This window comes from Macaca thibetana, chromosome 20 (genome assembly GCF_024542745.1).
Source record: "Macaca thibetana thibetana isolate TM-01 chromosome 20, ASM2454274v1, whole genome shotgun sequence".
In the NCBI taxonomy this organism is placed as follows: Eukaryota; Metazoa; Chordata; class Mammalia; order Primates; family Cercopithecidae; genus Macaca; species Macaca thibetana.
The window spans coordinates 11,825,828-11,842,418 of record NC_065597.1 but is presented as its reverse complement, the minus strand read 5'-3'; the positions used below and the strand labels follow the sequence as shown (position 1 = coordinate 11,842,418).

Sequence of the window (16,591 nt, the reverse complement as noted above, 5' to 3'; positions counted from 1 at the left end):
ATAAAAAAAAAATAAAGACTAAGCACTCTGGGGGCAGGGGGCCAGGAGAGCTTGTTATTTAGAGCTATGGGATTCAGGGATCCAACATTCTACCCTCTCCACTCAGGCCCTGCTTTCTGGTAGTAAAAAAATGCCAGGGAGCTGGGCATGGTGGATCCTACCTGTCATCTTAGTGCTTGAGAGGCTGAGGTGGGAAGATTGCTTGAGCCCAGGAGTTTGTGACTAGTCTGGGCAACATAGTGAGTGAGACCCCGTCTCTAGAAAACATTAAAAATTAGCCAGGCATGGTAGCACATGTCTGTGGTCTCAGCTACTTGGGAGGCTGTGGTAGGAGGATCACTAGAGCCCAGGAGGTAGAGGCTGCAGTGAACCGTGATTGGGTCACTGCATTGTAGCCTGGGATGGGTGACAGAGCGATATCCTATCTCAAAAAAAAAAAAAAAAAAAAAAAAAAATCCAGGGAACTTTGGGGTCCGAAATTTCCATTCAAATCCCACCTGATCACTGCAGTGATGACTTGGTGAAGCCACAGTCATGTAGGCTTCATCTATAAAATGGGCCGCCCTTCACAAGGTTGTCAAATTCATTCATAATTAATAATTCATACAGCACTGGGCATCCTGTAAGGTACCAGGTCCTGGACATATACCAAGAGGTAAAGGTTGTGTCTGTCACCCTCAAAGAAGTTAATGAGCTGTTTGGCTTAGTGAATCCAATCCATTAAGCTGTGCCTCTGTTTCTCCACCTTCGAAACCTCAGGCAAGGCTAGACTATGGGATTTCTGAAGTTCAAAATTCTGAGATTAAAAGCTCAGCTTGTTTAATATTTACCTCACCTGCTTCAAGGGAATGTTAGGAGGATAAACCAAGCTCAGAGTTGCAAAAGGGCTTTGAAGGGGAAGATGCACATACAAACAAGGCATTAATTACATCAGATAAGTTCTTTGAGCTGAACTTCATAGACGCCCTTGATATTCATAACCCAGGGGCGAACAACAGGGGTGATTGTTCCTTAGCAATATGGAAACGTGTCTGCTTGGCTAAACTTGAGAGTGTATATGTTCCTGCAGAATAACCCTTTCAACGTGGCTGGATCCAGGCTGGGGCTGTATGTTTTGAGGATGAGGAACTAGGGTGCGGGTGGGGTGATAGAAAAGTGCCAGTTGAAGACCAAGGGTAGAAATAGCAAGATGTTTTGTTGGGAAGTCCCAATTTATTGGGACTAACTGGACCAAGAAATGCGCTTTTACTTAAAAAAGCAAGCAGCAGCCCATGCCACCGGAAGCCTACTCTAAGACCCAGCCATGTGGCAGGGAGTTTCAAGGTACACCAAGCCCATTAACCCGTCCTTTGTTGTATAACCCAGGTGTGCTCCTGGCACAAACCCACCATTTTCACAGTGGAAAAGCAGACATCCGAGAAAGCTGAATTTCCTCTAAAGGTTTAAAATGCCTGACGTCATCGGGAAGCACACGCCAACTAAACCATGAAATCCAAAACCTGATCACTGCTTCCCCCCAAAACCTCAAGCCTAGTGAAGTGACAGCTAATCTGATATTTTTTGCTTCAGTAGGAAAGAAGGTACAGACAACTTGACTCAAAGCTATAGCCTGCTCTGGGAGGCTGTAGTCAGAGAACTTGACAATGGGGGTGGGGTGTAGATTTGGCAGAAGTCTGGTTAGCAATAAGGCTTCCTCAGGGAGCCGGAATTGGATTTGGGGCCCTGCCCGAGTTCACATTTTTACAGGTTGGCTGAGTTGCAGTTTGTTAGCCAGCCAGTAATAAACCCCTGCGCAAGAATTTAAAGTTTATGAGGCATGGCTTCTTAATGCCTCTCCTCAGCTCCCTACAGCCAAGGGTTTAAGGAGCCTAGCCTAGCCCGGGTGTTAATTGTTTTGTCAATCTACAGTTACTTGGAGAAACAATTTTTTTAAAAAGGGCTTCCACAGACTCAAGGTCCTCAATCCTCTTTTGGAGAAATAAAAGAGCCACTCTGTTCCCTCGGCATTGACAGCCCCACATGCAAGCAGTGGGAATTTGTGCCTGTGATGAGGAGTAAGTTGATGGAGATTTTAGAAGAATGCTGGGTAGCAAGGATTCTCAATGTTTTGAAAGCCAGGTAAGCCAGAGTTCCTTCCCCCAAAAAATGAATATTCAAATTCCCAAAAATTTCAGTGTAAGGATCCTCTGAAACCCCACCCAAGGATCCAGGGTTATACCCGTTTAAGAACTAAGGTTTCGCCGGCGCGGTGGCTCACGCCTGTAATCTCAGCACTTTGGGAGGCCGAGGCGGGAGGATAACGAGGTCAGGAGATCGAGACCATCCTGGCTAACATGGTGTAACCCCGTCTCTACTAAAAATACAAAAAATTAGCCGGGCGTGGTGGCGGGCGCCCGTAGTCCCAGCTACTCGGGAGGCTGAGGCAGGAGAATGGCGTGAACCCGGGAGGCGGAGCTTGCAATGAGCCGAGATCGGCCACTACACTCCAGCCTGGGCGACAGAGCGAGACTCTGTCTCAAAAAAAAAAAAAAAGAACTTAGGTTTCATCCCTTGCTGGAGCCCCCACCCATTGTCCTCCTAACCGAGAGGGAGAAAGCCCTCCACTAGCCAGCAACAGCCTGGGTCTCATAAGACACTGGTTCTCCTCACTTAAGTTGCACCCCCCACCCCCTCAGGTTTTTGAACTTGGGGTGGGGTGTAGGAGTAACTGAAGGATCAAAAATGTGCTTTGATCTCCCGTCCATCGCCCCCATAGCCCCAGGCCTGCCAGCTTGGGACACTCTCCCCCTCAGACTTCCCCCAGTGACCTAGCATCCCAGGCCCGAGACGCTGGGGGCGGGGTGGTTCCCTACGTGATAGCCCCAGCCCAGGTGTGCCAGGGCCCAGTTTCCAGGCAGGCTGCAGGGGCGCAGGCCCTCCGGGAAGGGCAGGGTTAAGAGTGCATTCCAGCTGCCGAGGAAGAAGGGGGGCGGGGTAGGGGAGCGCGGAGAAAAGAAACAGACCCGGTCTGTCTGACGGAGACACAAAGCACGGTTCACAAAGGGGGCCCGAGAGGGGCGAAGGGGGCTGCCCGGGGCACGGCTCATCCCCACACCTGCGCGGGGGTTGGGGGAAGAATGTGGCCGGCGCATTCCTCTGCTGGGGCCAGCGGGGGAGAACTTCCCACGTCGAGACTGGGTGAGGGGCTCAGCCATCCGGCACCTCGGAGGAGGGGGTAAAGGTAGGCAGTGGCTACCGGACGGGGGCTGGATGTCACAGGCGCTCTGCTGCCCAGCTTTCTTCGTCAGCTAGCACCCAACCCTAGCCCCCGGGGCGCGTTCTGCGCCTCCCCGGGACCTGAGGTGGCGCCAGGAGTCCCTTGCCCCAGCCCGAACACCCCTCGCGCGGGCCACACCAGAGCGTTCACGTTGCGGCCCCTACCCCGCGGTTCCACCCGGAGGGTCTTACCTTTCCCCAGGGCCTGGCTGGGCTCCTGCTCCGCGCCTCCCGCCTCCAAGGTCACTTCAGCCTCCCCGAAGATCGCCCGGCACGGCTCGGAGGCCGCGCATTGCAGCCAGCAAACCTGCGCCCGAGGGCAGAGGGGGAAGACGGAGGCTGGGTCATAGGAGTGCCCGGCCCTGCACTCCCCACCCTGCAGAGTCTCACAGGCCCTCTGGGACTCCCTTGGCCCCAGGGAGCGCAGCCCCAGGCTCTCCCCGACGCCACTTCCCCAGGCGGACCCCGCCCGCCCCCCAGGGAGCGGTCCCGGTCGGGGCCAGGGCGAGGCTGTGGAGTACCTGGACGAGAAGGAGACACGCGAGAGGTCCACGAGGGAGCCCCATGGCTGCAGAGAGAGGGGTGAGGCAACTGCCGCGACGGCTGGCCGGTGCTCCGCTCCGCTCTCGCCCCTTTGAGCACCGCAGCCCGGGGGAGCGAGCGGGAGGAGGCCAGGTGAGCGGAGGTGGGTGCTGATTGGTCCAGCACCACGAGGTCCCGCCCCTTCGCAGGTGGTACCGATGCCGGCGCGGTTGAGGCCCCAGCGAACCCCTCCTGGCCTCCCGGATACCCTCCTGCGCTCTCCTTGCTTTTCTGGAGCTGTTCTCTGCAGGAACTCAGCCCCTGTCTCGCAGTTCTGAGTTAGAGGAGAAAAGAACACCCAGCGTACTCCTCAGCTACCGCAGTACGGGAAGAGAAATGTTTCTTTGCCTTGCGGTTACAGCGGAAAAAAGTGGAGACACATCTGAAGTCTACTGAAAACAGAGGCTCCGCATTCATGATCCCCGGAGGCGCTGTTATCCCAAAGCTTTGAAGCAAGCCCGTGTGTCCTCCCTCACGAGGCTATAGCGGGGCCGCCCAAGCCTCTTTCTCCACCTCCCGTGCCAGCCCGCCGGGGAGAATCCTCCGGGGTTTAAACTAGCAGGTCCCGAGGGACTGCGTTTCTGAATTGGATACAACTTCCTCATCTTTTTTTTTTTTTTTTTTTTTTTTTTTGGAGACAGTGTCTCGCTCTGTTGCCCAGGATTGCAGTGATGCGATCTCGGCTCACTGCAGCCTCGACCTCCCGGGCTCAAGCGATTCTCCTGCCTCAGCTCCCGCGTAGCTGAGACTACAGGCTTCCTCCACCACACTCGGCTAATTTTTAAAAATTTTTTGTAGAGATGTGGCAGGGCTGGGAGGGGGGGAGGGTCTCCCTATGTTGCCCAGGCTGGTCTCGAACTCGTGACTCAAGCGATCCTCCGCCTCCCAGAGTGCTCAGGTTACGGGTGTGAGCCGCCACACCCAGGCTGCTGCTTCCATTACACAGCTAAACAAATGGAAGCTAGGAGAGAAAGTCCCAGAGTTTGAAAGCTGTAGTGGTGCCAAAGGGTGCGAGCTAAGAGGATGGTTACTAGTCCCATAACCTGCAGCACCCCTATCCCCCATATAAATAACGCTTTCTCAACTTCCTGTAAAATATAAATAAAGGCAATTTTTAAAACGCAGAGGTTTTGAAATTGGTCTGAAATGCTGTATATAACCTGCGTAAAAACTGCTTGCTGCGCAAAGCAGCTTCCAGAGAGTCTCCCTTGGAAAACAGCTCTCCCACACTCTTCCTAGGAGATAAACGCCAGACCTGGGATTCATTCCTCTACCTTACTCCCATTCCACTACGTTAAACATGAAGTGCTTTCCTCTTTGCCGTACACAAGTGGGCTCTGGCCATAAAAACGGTCCTGAGTTTCAATCAGTACCCTGGCAAGCCCTTCCCCACGGAGCTGAGCTTTCCTGGCCAGTCTCTCTCGCCGGTCCCCTCACTCCTCCTCCACCTTCTCCTGCTGCCTTGAGAAGTCCTGGATGCCACCTCCTCGTCCTTCTCCCTCCCCGTCCCCAGCTCAGATTTAGGGGTTTGAGGAACGGACGAGACTGGAGAGTTTTTTTGTTTTGTTTTTTTGAGATGGAGTCTCACTGTCGTCCAGTGCAGTGGCGCTGTCTCGGCTCACTGCAACCTCCGCCTCCCAGATTCAAGCGACTCTTCTGCCTCAGTCTCTCCGAGTAGCTGGGACTACAGGCGCCCGCCACCACATCCAGCTAATTTTTGTATTTTTAGTAGAGACGGGGTTTCGCCATATTGGCCAGGCTAGTCTCGAACTCCTGACCTCAGGCAATCCGCCTCCCTTGGCCTCCCAAAGTCCTGGGATTACAGGCGTGAGAAACGCCGGGCCTGGAATTTTAAATGACAGATTCTTTGACCTTCCAGGGCTAACTTGGTAACCTACCCATCCTTCTCCCGGCCAGGCCAGTGGCTAAGCCATGGATTGCTTGCGTTGAGAGGGTGGGGGGTCTTGTTCTCTCAGGCCTAGCACGGGCCCTTGGGCCGGCCCCGCCTGGGTTCAAACCCAGGTCCCACCCCTTAGTAGCAGTGAAGCCTCCGGGAAGTAAAATAAACCCCTTGGACCTCAGTTCTGCATCTGTCAAATGGGGCGGTTATGATATTAGTATTTTACCCTCTCATACGTGAGTATTAAATAAATTAGAAGGTTTAAAACGCTAAACATAGTATCTGGCACAGAGCAGGTGCCCAAATGCTGCCTGGTATCATCGCTCTCAGATGCCTGGCGAGCCGTCTCTCTTTCTAGCACCCCCACGTCCCCTGAACTAAGAGGAGAAGCGTTGTAATCCTCCAATTTCATGGCTGAGGGTACAACGAGCAAAGTGGCATCTGGTATCTCGGGAGCACTCCCTTATCCGGCGGCTGAGCCCAGCAGCTGGGGCTGGGACTGAGGCTGGGGGTGAACCACGCGGTGGGGAAAGCTGCTCTCTGAGCTCCGCGCCCTCCGGGCCTGGATCTCCCACAGGGCGCTTTTTATGCCTAAGGGGGGTCAGGTCTCCGCGCACCCGCGCGGCGCAATGGAGTAGGCCCCAGGCGGGACAGAGTGGCCAGGCCGACGCTCGCCTCGCAGGTTCCCCCGCGCCGGCCCGGAGCCAGACGAAGCCATTAGGCGGACGGTTAAACACAAACGAGCCTCGGGATGCAAGCCCTAATTAAGTAAACACCCGGCTGGAGGGCTGTTGAGCGCGCTCATTTCCGCCTCCTTCCTGGGCACTCAGCATTCCGGGCGGGGGCGGAGAGAAGAGCGGAGATTGGAGAGTCAGCTCTTCTGCCTGCAACGCGGAGCGCACCGCTGCCTTCTCCTTAGCTCCCCTTGTCGGTCATTCACTGGTTCATTCATTTCACAAACATTTGCTGACAGCCGGCGATGTGCCAACCACTTAAGATACAACAGTGAGCAAACAAACATCCCTGCGCCTTCGGACTTGCTATCTAGAGTGTGGAGGGTAGAGGAAAGTGAAAAAAAAACTGGAAATATAATATGTTAGATGGTAACATGTGCTGTGTGCAAGAACAAGGACGGGGCCCGGTGCAGTGGTTCAAGCCTGTAATCCCGTTTAGGAGGCTGAGGCGGATGGATGGCTTGAGCCCAGGAGTTTGACGCCTGCCTGGGCAACATAGCGAGACCCCCGTCTCCACAAAAAATACCAAAAAAATTAGCCAGGCGTGCTGGCACAGGCCTGTAGTCCCAGCTACTCAGGAGGCTGAGGCAGGAGGATAGCTTGAGTCCAGGAGGTTGAGGCTGCAGTGAACTATGATCGCACCACTGCACTCCAGCCTGCTTTATTTTTTGAGGAACCACCATACTGTTTTCCATAGCAACTGCACCTTTTTTTTTTTTTTTTTTTTTTTTTTTTTGAGACATCTCGCTGCCGTGCCCAGGCTGGAGTGCAGTGGTGCAATCTCGACTCACTGCAGCCTCTGCCTCCTGGGTTCAGGCAATTCTCCTGCCTCAGCCTCCTAGTAGCTGGGACTACAGGCGCGCACCACCATGACCAGCTGATTTTTGTATTTTTAGTAAAGACGGGGTTTCACCATGTTGGCCAGGCTGGTCTCAAACTCCTGACCTCAGGTGATCTGCCCACCTCAGTTTCCCAAAGTGTGGGGATTACAGGCGTGAGCCACCATGCCAGGCCACGACTGCATCATTTTACATTCCCAACAGCACAAAGTGAGACCCTATCTCAAAAAAGGCGGGGGGGGTGGATTGGGATTGAAATGGGAAATTGGAAATAAAGTGATTCACAACGTGTTCCAGTCAGGGTCTACCAGGAAACAGAATCGAACTCAGGAGGTTCAAGTCTTTTTTTTTTTTTGAGATGAAGTCTTGCTCTTGTTGCCCAGGCTGGAGTGCAATGGCGAGATCTCGGCTCACTGCAACCTCCGCCTCCCAGGTTCAAGTGATTCTCTTGCCTTAGCCTCCCAAGTAGCTGGGACTACAGGCTCCTGCCACCACGCCCGGCTAATTTCTGTATTTTTAGTAGAGGCGGGGTTTCACCATGTTGGCCAAGCTGGTTTCAAACTCCTGACCTCAGGCAATCCGCCCACCTTGGCCTCCCAAAGTGCTGGGATTACAGGCGTGAGCGACCATGCCCAGCCAGGAGGTTCAAGTCTTAAGGAAGGGACTAGAGAAATGGCAGGGTTCAGGGAACCCGGACAACCGGGGTGTTAGTCATCAGAGACAAGCAAGAGCTGGAAGGCATGACTACTTTGAGAACTGAAGGGCAGAGGGGAAATCATGTTATTGGAAGTCCGTGGATAAGGGGACAGGGAAGTGTGGGATCCGTTCCCAAATGCAGCTGTGATCGAGAAAGGCACAGCCACTGCTCACAGCAGAGCAGAGAAAGTGCAGGGAAAAAATACCCCCCCACCGCGTCTCTCCCCTCTTGCCTTTCTTCTCCTGGTGGCACCTCCTGTTCGCCAAACCCACTCAGAAGCCTGAGGCAAGAAAGCCCAGGTTGCATTCTAGAGGGGTCATTCTCCCCCGGCTCAGGACAGGGGACAGAAGGGCAGAAAATGATGGGAGCCGGGAGAGCAAACAAGACAGCCCAGAGGCTTTACTCAGAAAGTAGCATTTGAACAGAGACTTGAAGAAAGTGAAGGAACCACGCTTCTGAAAGAGCATTCCAGGCAGAGAAAACAGGGCAGAGGCCCCGAGGCAGTAGATTACTTGGAACAGCAAGAAAGCCAGTGTGGCTGGAGTAGAGAAAGCAAGTAGGAAGTGAGTCAGAATATGGGAGGGCCAGGAACACACCTTGTAGAGAGCATGTAGGCCATTGTAAGAACTTCGGTGTCTACTTGGGAAAGCAGGGGAGTCAGCCACTGTTGGTTTTGAGCAGAGGAGTGACGTTGAGAAAATTATAAGGGACAAGGGAAGCAGGGAGGCTGGTGGGGGCTCCATTGCAGTTATCCAGGCAAAAGATGAAATGGCTTGGTTCAGGTTGGTCATTATGGAGTGGGTCTGAAACAGTCGGACTTTTTTTTTTCTTTTTCTTTTTGAGACAGGGTCTTGCTCTGTCACCCCGGCTGGAGTACGGTGGCATGATCACAGCTCACTGCAGCCTCAACCTGTCAGGCTCAAGTGTGATCCTTCCACCTCACCCTCCCAAGTAGTTGGAAATACAGGTGTGTGCCATCACACCTGGCTAGTGTTTTGTTTTGTTTTGTTTTGTTTTGTTTTGTGATGGAGTCTCACTCTGTCACCCAGGCTGGAATGCAGTGGTGCGATCTGGGATCACTGCAACCTCTGCCTCCCAAGTTCAAGCGATTCTCCTGCCTCAGCCTCCTGAGTAGCTGGGGCCACAGGCGGGTGCCACCACGTCCAGCTAACTTTTGTATTTTTAATGAAGATGGGGTTTTGCCATGTTGGCCACTCTGGTCTTGAACTCCTGACCTCAGGTGATCCGCCCACCACGACCTCCCAAAGTGCTGGGATTACAGGCATAAGCCACTGCATTTGGCCTAATTTTTTAATTTTCTAATTTTTTTTTTTGTTTTGGTGTAAACAGCTTCTCCCTATGGCCCAGGCTGGTCTCTAACTCCTGGGCCCAAGCGATCTTCCTGCCTCAGCCTCCCAAAGTGTTGGGATTACAGACATGAGCCACCGTGCCTGGCATATTTTTTAAAACCCAGAAAATAACAAGCATTGGTGAAGATGTAGAGAAATTGGGATCCTTGTGTGGTGTTGGTGGGAATGTAAAATGGTGTAATAGCTATGGAAAACAGTATGGTAGTTCCTTAAAAAAAAAAAAAAAAAAAAAAAAAGAACTACCATATGATCCAGCAATTCTATGTCTGGGTACATACTCAAAAAAAGTGAAAGCAGGGGCCAGGCATGATGGCTCAGGTCCGTAATACCAGCACTTTGGGAGGCTGAGGCAGGTGGATTGCTTGAGGTCAGGAGTTTGAGACCAGCCTGGGCAACATGGCGAAACCCCATCTCTACTAAAAATACAAAAATTAGTTAGGCATGATGGTGCACATCTGTTATTCCGGCTACTTGGGGGGTTGAGGTGGAAGAATTGCTCGAACCCAGGAGGCAGAGGTTGCAGTGAGCTGAGATTGTGCCATTGCCCTCCAGCCTGGGTGACAGAGGGCAACTTCATCTCAAAAACAAACAAACAACAAACAAACAACAAAAGCAGGACTTAAAGAGATGTTTGTACACCCATGTTCAGAGCAGCATTATTTATAATAGTCAAAAGGTAGGAACAACCCAAGCATCCACTGATAGATGAATGGATAAGCAAAATGCTTAATAGGTACAGTTTCAGTTTTGCAGGATGAGAAGAGTTCATTGGATGGACGCTGGCAATGGTTGCACAATAGGAATGCACTTAATACCACTGAAGAATACACTAAAAAATGGTGAAGATGGTAAATTTTATGTTATGTGTATTTTAATACATTTTTTTTTAATTTACTAAAAAAAAAAAAAAAAAAAAAAAAACCCGTGATCAGATTCTGGGTATATTTTGAAGTATTGTCAACAAGATTGACCAAAAGATTGGATGTGGAGTATGAGAGGCAGAGCAGGTCAAGAATGACTCCGGGGTTTTTGGCCTGGCCTGAGCAACCAGCAGGATGACAATACAATTTCCTTTTTTGAGACAGAGTCTTATTCTGTCACCCAGGCTGGAGTGCAGTGGCATAATCACAGATCACTGCAGCCTTGATCTCCCAGGCTCATGCAATCCTCTTGTTTCAGCCTCCCAAGTAGCTGGGACTACAGGTGCATACCACTATGTCCAGTTAGTTTTTTTATTTTTAATTTTAGTAGAGATGAGGTCTTGCTGTGTTGCCCAGGCTGGTCTTGAATTCCTGAGCTCAAGAGATCCTCCCTCCTCGGCCTCCCAAAGTGCTGGGATTACAGGTATGAGCCACCGCACCCAGCCAGATGACGCCATTTCTGAAATAGGGAAGGGAAGTGTAGTGGACACTGTCAGGGCCCTGCTTGGGCTCCCCGGACCACTTTTCCAGTTTCTGAACTCGCCTCCCTTGGTGCTGTGTGCTGTGCTCCTCACAGCCTGCACCTGTAACTAACTCTTCAGTCTCTCTGCCCTTGCAAGGAAGTGCCCAGGAGTTGACTCCCCCAGCCCATAGCCAGTTACCAACTGGTACAGGAATGTGAAAACCCAGTTTCCTTCCCTCCATTGGGACAAACTCCAAGATACCACTTCCTTTCCCAGGGTGAAGCCACCCTCTTTGGGACTTGGCCTGCTATCACATCCCTGTTTGGCTCATTTCTCTTCTTTATCCTGCTTCTCCCACTCATTTACCACTTCCTCCTAGGAACACTTCCTTCATTCACTTCAGGACCAGGGGCCATGGCTCATGCCTGTAATCCCAACACTTTGAGAGGCCAAGGTGGGAGGATCACTTGAGCCCAGGAGTTCGAGACCAGCTCTCTACAAAAAATAAAAATAAAAATAGGCTGGGCATGGTGGCTCATGCCTGTAATCCCAACACTTTGGGAGGTTGAGGTGGGTGGATCACCTGAGCTCAGGAGATCAAGACCAGCCTGGCCAACACGGCAAAACCCTATCTCTACTAAAAATGCAAAGATTAGCCGGGTGTGGTGGCGCACACCTGTAATCCCAGCTACTCAGGAGGCTGAGACAGGAGAATCACTTAAACCTAGGAGGCAGAGGTTGCAGTGAGCCGAGATGGAACCACTGCACTCCAGCCTGGGTGGGCCACAGAGCGAGTCTGTTTCAAAATAATAAATAAATAAAACTAGCTGGACGTGGTGGTGTACACCTGTGGTCAGGAGGCTGAGGTGGGAAGATTGCTTCAACCCAGGAGGTTGAGGCTGCAGTGAGCCATGATCAGGCCACTGCACTTCAGCCTGGGAAACAGAGTGAGAACTTGTCTCCAAAAAAAAAAAAGTCACTTCAAGCCCGTGAATCCTTGTCTCAGGACTGGCTTCTTGGAGTCTCGGGTAGAGCAAGCTTGGGACTGGGGAAAGATCAGAACTTCCATTTGGGATATGTTTGGAAATGCCTAGGGGTAGCATGTTGAGAGGCTGGGTTGCATACACCAGTTCAGGGGAGACATCTAGCCTAGGGAAGTTCATTTGTCATAATAGGAAAGTATCCATTCTGGGGCAGCCTGTGGAGAAAGGCTTGCCCAGGTACAACCCTGATCCTCCAGGGTCTCCCCGTCTCTAAGTGAGCATGGCCTTCTTCAGCAGTCAGAATGTCCACACTGTCTCCAACACTGTCCAACTACACAGGGCCAGAACTCCTTCTGTTCTTTCCGAAAAAACTGCACTGGCCGAGCACGGTGGCTCATGCCTGTAATCCCAGCACTTTGAGAGGCCGAGGTGGGTAGATCACCTGAGGTCAGGCATTCGAGATCAGCCTGACCAAGATGGTGAAACCTCATCTCTACTAAAAATACAAAAGTTAGCTGGGTCTGGTGGCAGGCACCTGTAATCCCAGCTACTCAGGAGGCTGAGGCAGGAGAATTACTTGAACCTGGGAGGCAGAGGTTGCAGTGAGCCGAGCGCGCCATTGCACTCCCGCCTGGGCAACAGAGGGAGACTCTGTCTCAAAATAATAATAATAATAATTTTGTTTGTTTTTGTTTTTGTTTTGAGGCGGAGTCTGGCTCTCTCGCCCAGGCTGGAGTGCAGTGGCCGGATCTCAGCTCACTGCAAGCTCCGCCTCCTGGGTTCACGCCATTCTCCTGCCTCAGCCTCCCGAGTACCTGGGACTACAGGCGCCCGCCACCTCGCCCGGCTAGTTTTTTGTATTTTTTTAGTAGAGACGGGTTTTCACCGTGTTAGCCAGGATGGTCTCGATCTCCTGACCTCGTGATCCGCCCGTCTCGGCCTCCCAAAGTGCTGGGATTACAGGCTTGAGCCACCGCGCCCGGCCAATAATAATTTTTAAAAATTAAAAAAAAAAACTGCTGGATGTGGTGGCTCATGCCTGTAATCCCAGCACTTTGGGAGGCTGAGGCGGGCGGAACACGAGGTCAGGAGATCAAGACCATCCTGGTTAACACTGTGAAACTCCGTCTCTACTAAAAATACAGAAAATTAGCTGGACATGGTGGCGGGCGCCTGTAGTCCCAGCCACTCAGGAGGCTGAGTCAGAAGAATGGCGTAAACCCAGGAGGCAGAGCTTGCAGTGAGCCGAGATCACACCACTGCACTCCAGCCTGGGCGACAGAGTGAGACTCTGTCTCAAAAAAAAAAATAATAATAATTTAAAAAAATAAAAAAACTGCACCTTCCCAGTGCCTCTCGCCTGCATTCACATGTAAACCCATGCTACCTCCTGCCGTGTGGAATCCCTGGCATCGTTTCTTTCCTCTGAGTGTCTCTTCTGCTTCTCTCTTCCTCTTTCCTCCCTCCTAGGAAGCTCATCGGGGCCTGACATGGTGTTGATATTTGTCCCTTCCAAATCTCATGTTGTTGTGTAATTCCCAATGTCAGATGTGGGTCCTGGTGGGAGGTGTTTTGGTCACGGGGGCGGGTCTCTCCTGAATACCTTGGTGCTCTTCTCATAGTAATGAGTGAGATCTTGCTCTGTTCGTTCATCAGGAGCTGGTTGTTTAAAGAGCCTGGTGCCTCCCCCACCTCTCTGTTACTCTCTCTCTCTCCATGTGACATGTCCCCACTTTGCCTTCCACCATGATTGGAAGCTTTCGGAGGCCCTCAGCAGAAGCGGATGCCAGCACCATGCTTTCTGTACAGCTTGCAGAACCATGAGCCAAAATAAATCTTTCTTTATAAATTACCCAGTCTCTGGTATTCCTTTATAGCAATGCAATGGGACCAACACAGGGTCAGAGGTCAGGGCTATCAGACGCTTACCTCTCCAGACTTCCCCACAGCACCCAAACTGAGACATGCCCATGGCATTGAAGTTAGGGTCCACAGACCTGAGTTGTGAATCGTGCCTCTGAAAATGACTGCCTGAGTGACCTGGCGTGAGTTCCTTGACCCCTGTAAGCCCCCTGGTGCTTTCCACTTGATGAGTGATGGTGAGATTATCCCAAACTGAACTCCTGGCCTTCCCCGACACACCTGCGCCTCCTGCACTCTTTCATTCCAGAGGCTCAGGCCAAGCCATCTTCCACTTTGGCTCCCACTAGATCCCTGAGCTTCCCCAACATCAGGGGAGGGCCCGCCACAGGCCTTTGCACTTGCCGTTCCCTCTGCTTGGATCACTCTTCCCGGACATCCACCTGCCCCTCTCCCTGACCTCCTTCAGGTCTCTACTCAGATGTGGCTCCTCAGAGAGGCCCTCCCCGAACCCCCTGCAGAGACAGCACTCTCCCATCACTCTCTTTTCCCCTCTTTACTCTGCTTTTCTTTTCTTTTTTTTTTTTTTTCGCTTTTTAGAAGTTAACCTTTGTAGAGCTGGGGTCTCACTCTTGCCCAGGCTGGTCTCCAACTCCTGGGCTCAAGAGATCCTCCTGCCTCGGCCTCCCTAAGCAGTGGGATTACAGGTGTGAGCCACCACACCCAGCCTATATATTTTTTATAGCACTTATCACACTTTAATTTATTAGTATATATAAGATTTTTTTTTTTTTTTTTTTGAGATGACCTATAGTAGAGATTAAGAGCATGGACTGGGCACAGTGGCTCATGCCTGTAATCCCAGCACTTTGGGAGGCCGAGGCGGGCAGATCACTTGAGCTCAGGAGTTTGAGACCAGCTTGGGAAACCTGGTGAAACCCTGTCTCTACCAAAAATACAAAAAATTAGCCAGGCATGGTGGTGTATGCCTGTAGTCCCATTTACTCGGGAGGCTGAGTTGGCAGAAGCACTTGAACCTGGAGATTGCAGTGAGCCGAAATTGCACCGCTGCACTCCAGCCTGGGCAACAGAGGGAGACTCTGTCTCAAAAAAAGAAAAAAGAAAAAAAAAGAGATTAAGAGCATGGGCTCTGGAGTCACACTGCCCGGCTTTGAGTCCTGAATCCAGCTCTCCTTAGCTGTGAGACCTTGTGACTTTCAATCCCCTTGGAACTCAGTGTTCTAATCTGTAAAATAGGATAAGCATAATAACAACTTCCTCATAGGTTGTGAGTTAATAGTTGTAAAGCACTTTGGGAGACAGTTAACATAAGAGTTTGTTAAATTATACTCACTGTCTCCCTGCACTGAGTGTATCCTCTGCGAGAGGCAAGGGTTTTTGTCTCCTTTGTTTATAGCTATATCTCCAGTGCATAGAATAGCCTGGCATAAAATAGACACTCAAATATTTATTGAATAACTGAAACCAACAAGTTGATCACTGTTAAGCATGTGGCAGGGTGCTAGATCCACAGCAGAGTGAAGATCAATGTTGGTTCCCTGACCCACCTCACAGTGCTGATAGGAGATCCAATCAGCTAATATAAGGGAAAGTGTTTTGCAAAGTGTCATAAAAGTCATGCAAGTCATAATAAAATGAACTATTACCATTTCTTGATTATTCACTGGATACCAGACTCTGTGCTAAATACTCTCATACGTGACCTCATTTTAATCCTCATAACTTTACAAGGTAGTTCTTATTACTCCTATTTTACATACAAAGAAACTGAAGTTAAGTCCCTTGCCCAAGGCCACATAGCCAGGGCAGAGGCAAAGTCAACAGGCTAATCTAGTTGTCACTCCCAAACTCGTTGCCTGACTTAGTAGCCAACCTGCTACCTATAAATATTTGCTGGAAGAATGATTTGGGGGAACAGGTCTTTTGTGTATTTGGAAGAATTCCACAATATTCAATCCTTTCTCTAAGAACCTTTCAAAATAAACACATTTGCCTTTGGTCAAGGTTAAATTCTGGGTCTTCCAAGAAACATTCAGAAAGAGCTTTTGTGCCCATTTTTGGTAGTAAATTTCCCAGCGCTTCACTCCCACAGAGCACACTTAAAGGGATGTGTCCCAAAGACAAGAGGGTGTTTTCCAGTCTTCCAGGAAGTGGCCTTAAAACCGGGTGAGGCTCTATTTTCTGGCGCCTCATACCCCAGGGCTCTGCGAGAATGATTCCACAATCTTACCTCCTTGCATCTCTTTGCCCTGTGACATCACCGGCCAGCTCTTCCTATTTATCACTTCTGAATCCTTAAAGGTGCTGAGGCAGCCTGTCCAGATCCAGAAACCTGGGCTGCATACCTTCCCTTTCCCTGAATCTTGGGTGGGGCTGTGCTGCCTTCAGCACTGGGGAGTTTTTGCCAAGGCCTGAGCTGTCAGTTTCCAGAGAACAGAAGCCAAGCATTTGTGTATGTGTGTACGCTGAGGGCAAGGAGTCAATTAATAAGCACTCACGACGCCCCGAGTCCCGCTGCAGTGGTTGGTTAAGGTCTAGAAACTCTGAGAACTTTAGGGCCAAAAAGGACCTTAAAGAAAATAATAATGGTAATAATAATAACAACAAAATAATACAAATCTGCCCTCAGAGCCATTCTTCATCCTTCCCCTAAAAGGCAGGGGTGACCCCTGCAGACTGTTTCCCAGGCTCCCTTGAAAGATGACATCCTGCTGGATTCAGCTGATGGAGGCACTACTGGGAGGGCAGAAGGCAGGACAAACAAAAGAGCCAGAGAGCTTTCTCAACAGTGTCTTAGAACTGGTTGTGTCTTGTCTGCAGATCCAGCTTGGCTGTGGGTCTGCTAGGTGACCCCAGACTCTAGGCTCCAGTAATACCAGGTTTCCTTTTTATTATTATTTTTTTTGAGACGGAGTCTCGCTCTGTCGCCCAGGCTGGAGTTCAGTGGCGCAATCTCGGCTTGCTAC

The 16,591-nt window shown here is 51.0% G+C and overlaps 1 protein-coding gene across 2 annotated transcripts in view; it reads right to left on the bottom strand.

Annotated features, from left to right (window-relative positions):
• The window catches only part of CDH3 (cadherin 3), a 59,344-nt gene extending 54,389 nt beyond the window's left edge, over nucleotides 1-4,955 (bottom strand). For both annotated transcript variants that reach the window (XM_050773324.1, XM_050773325.1), the window contains exons 1-2: nucleotides 3,777-4,955; nucleotides 3,448-3,562 (exon numbers count right to left, since the gene is read on the bottom strand). In XM_050773324.1, coding sequence (XP_050629281.1) covers nucleotides 3,448-3,562; nucleotides 3,777-3,821 — 160 coding nt within the window. In that variant the 5' untranslated portion in view covers nucleotides 3,822-4,955. The remainder of the gene's footprint in view (nucleotides 1-3,447; nucleotides 3,563-3,776) is intronic.
• Between the last annotated feature and the right edge of the window lie 11,636 nt (nucleotides 4,956-16,591).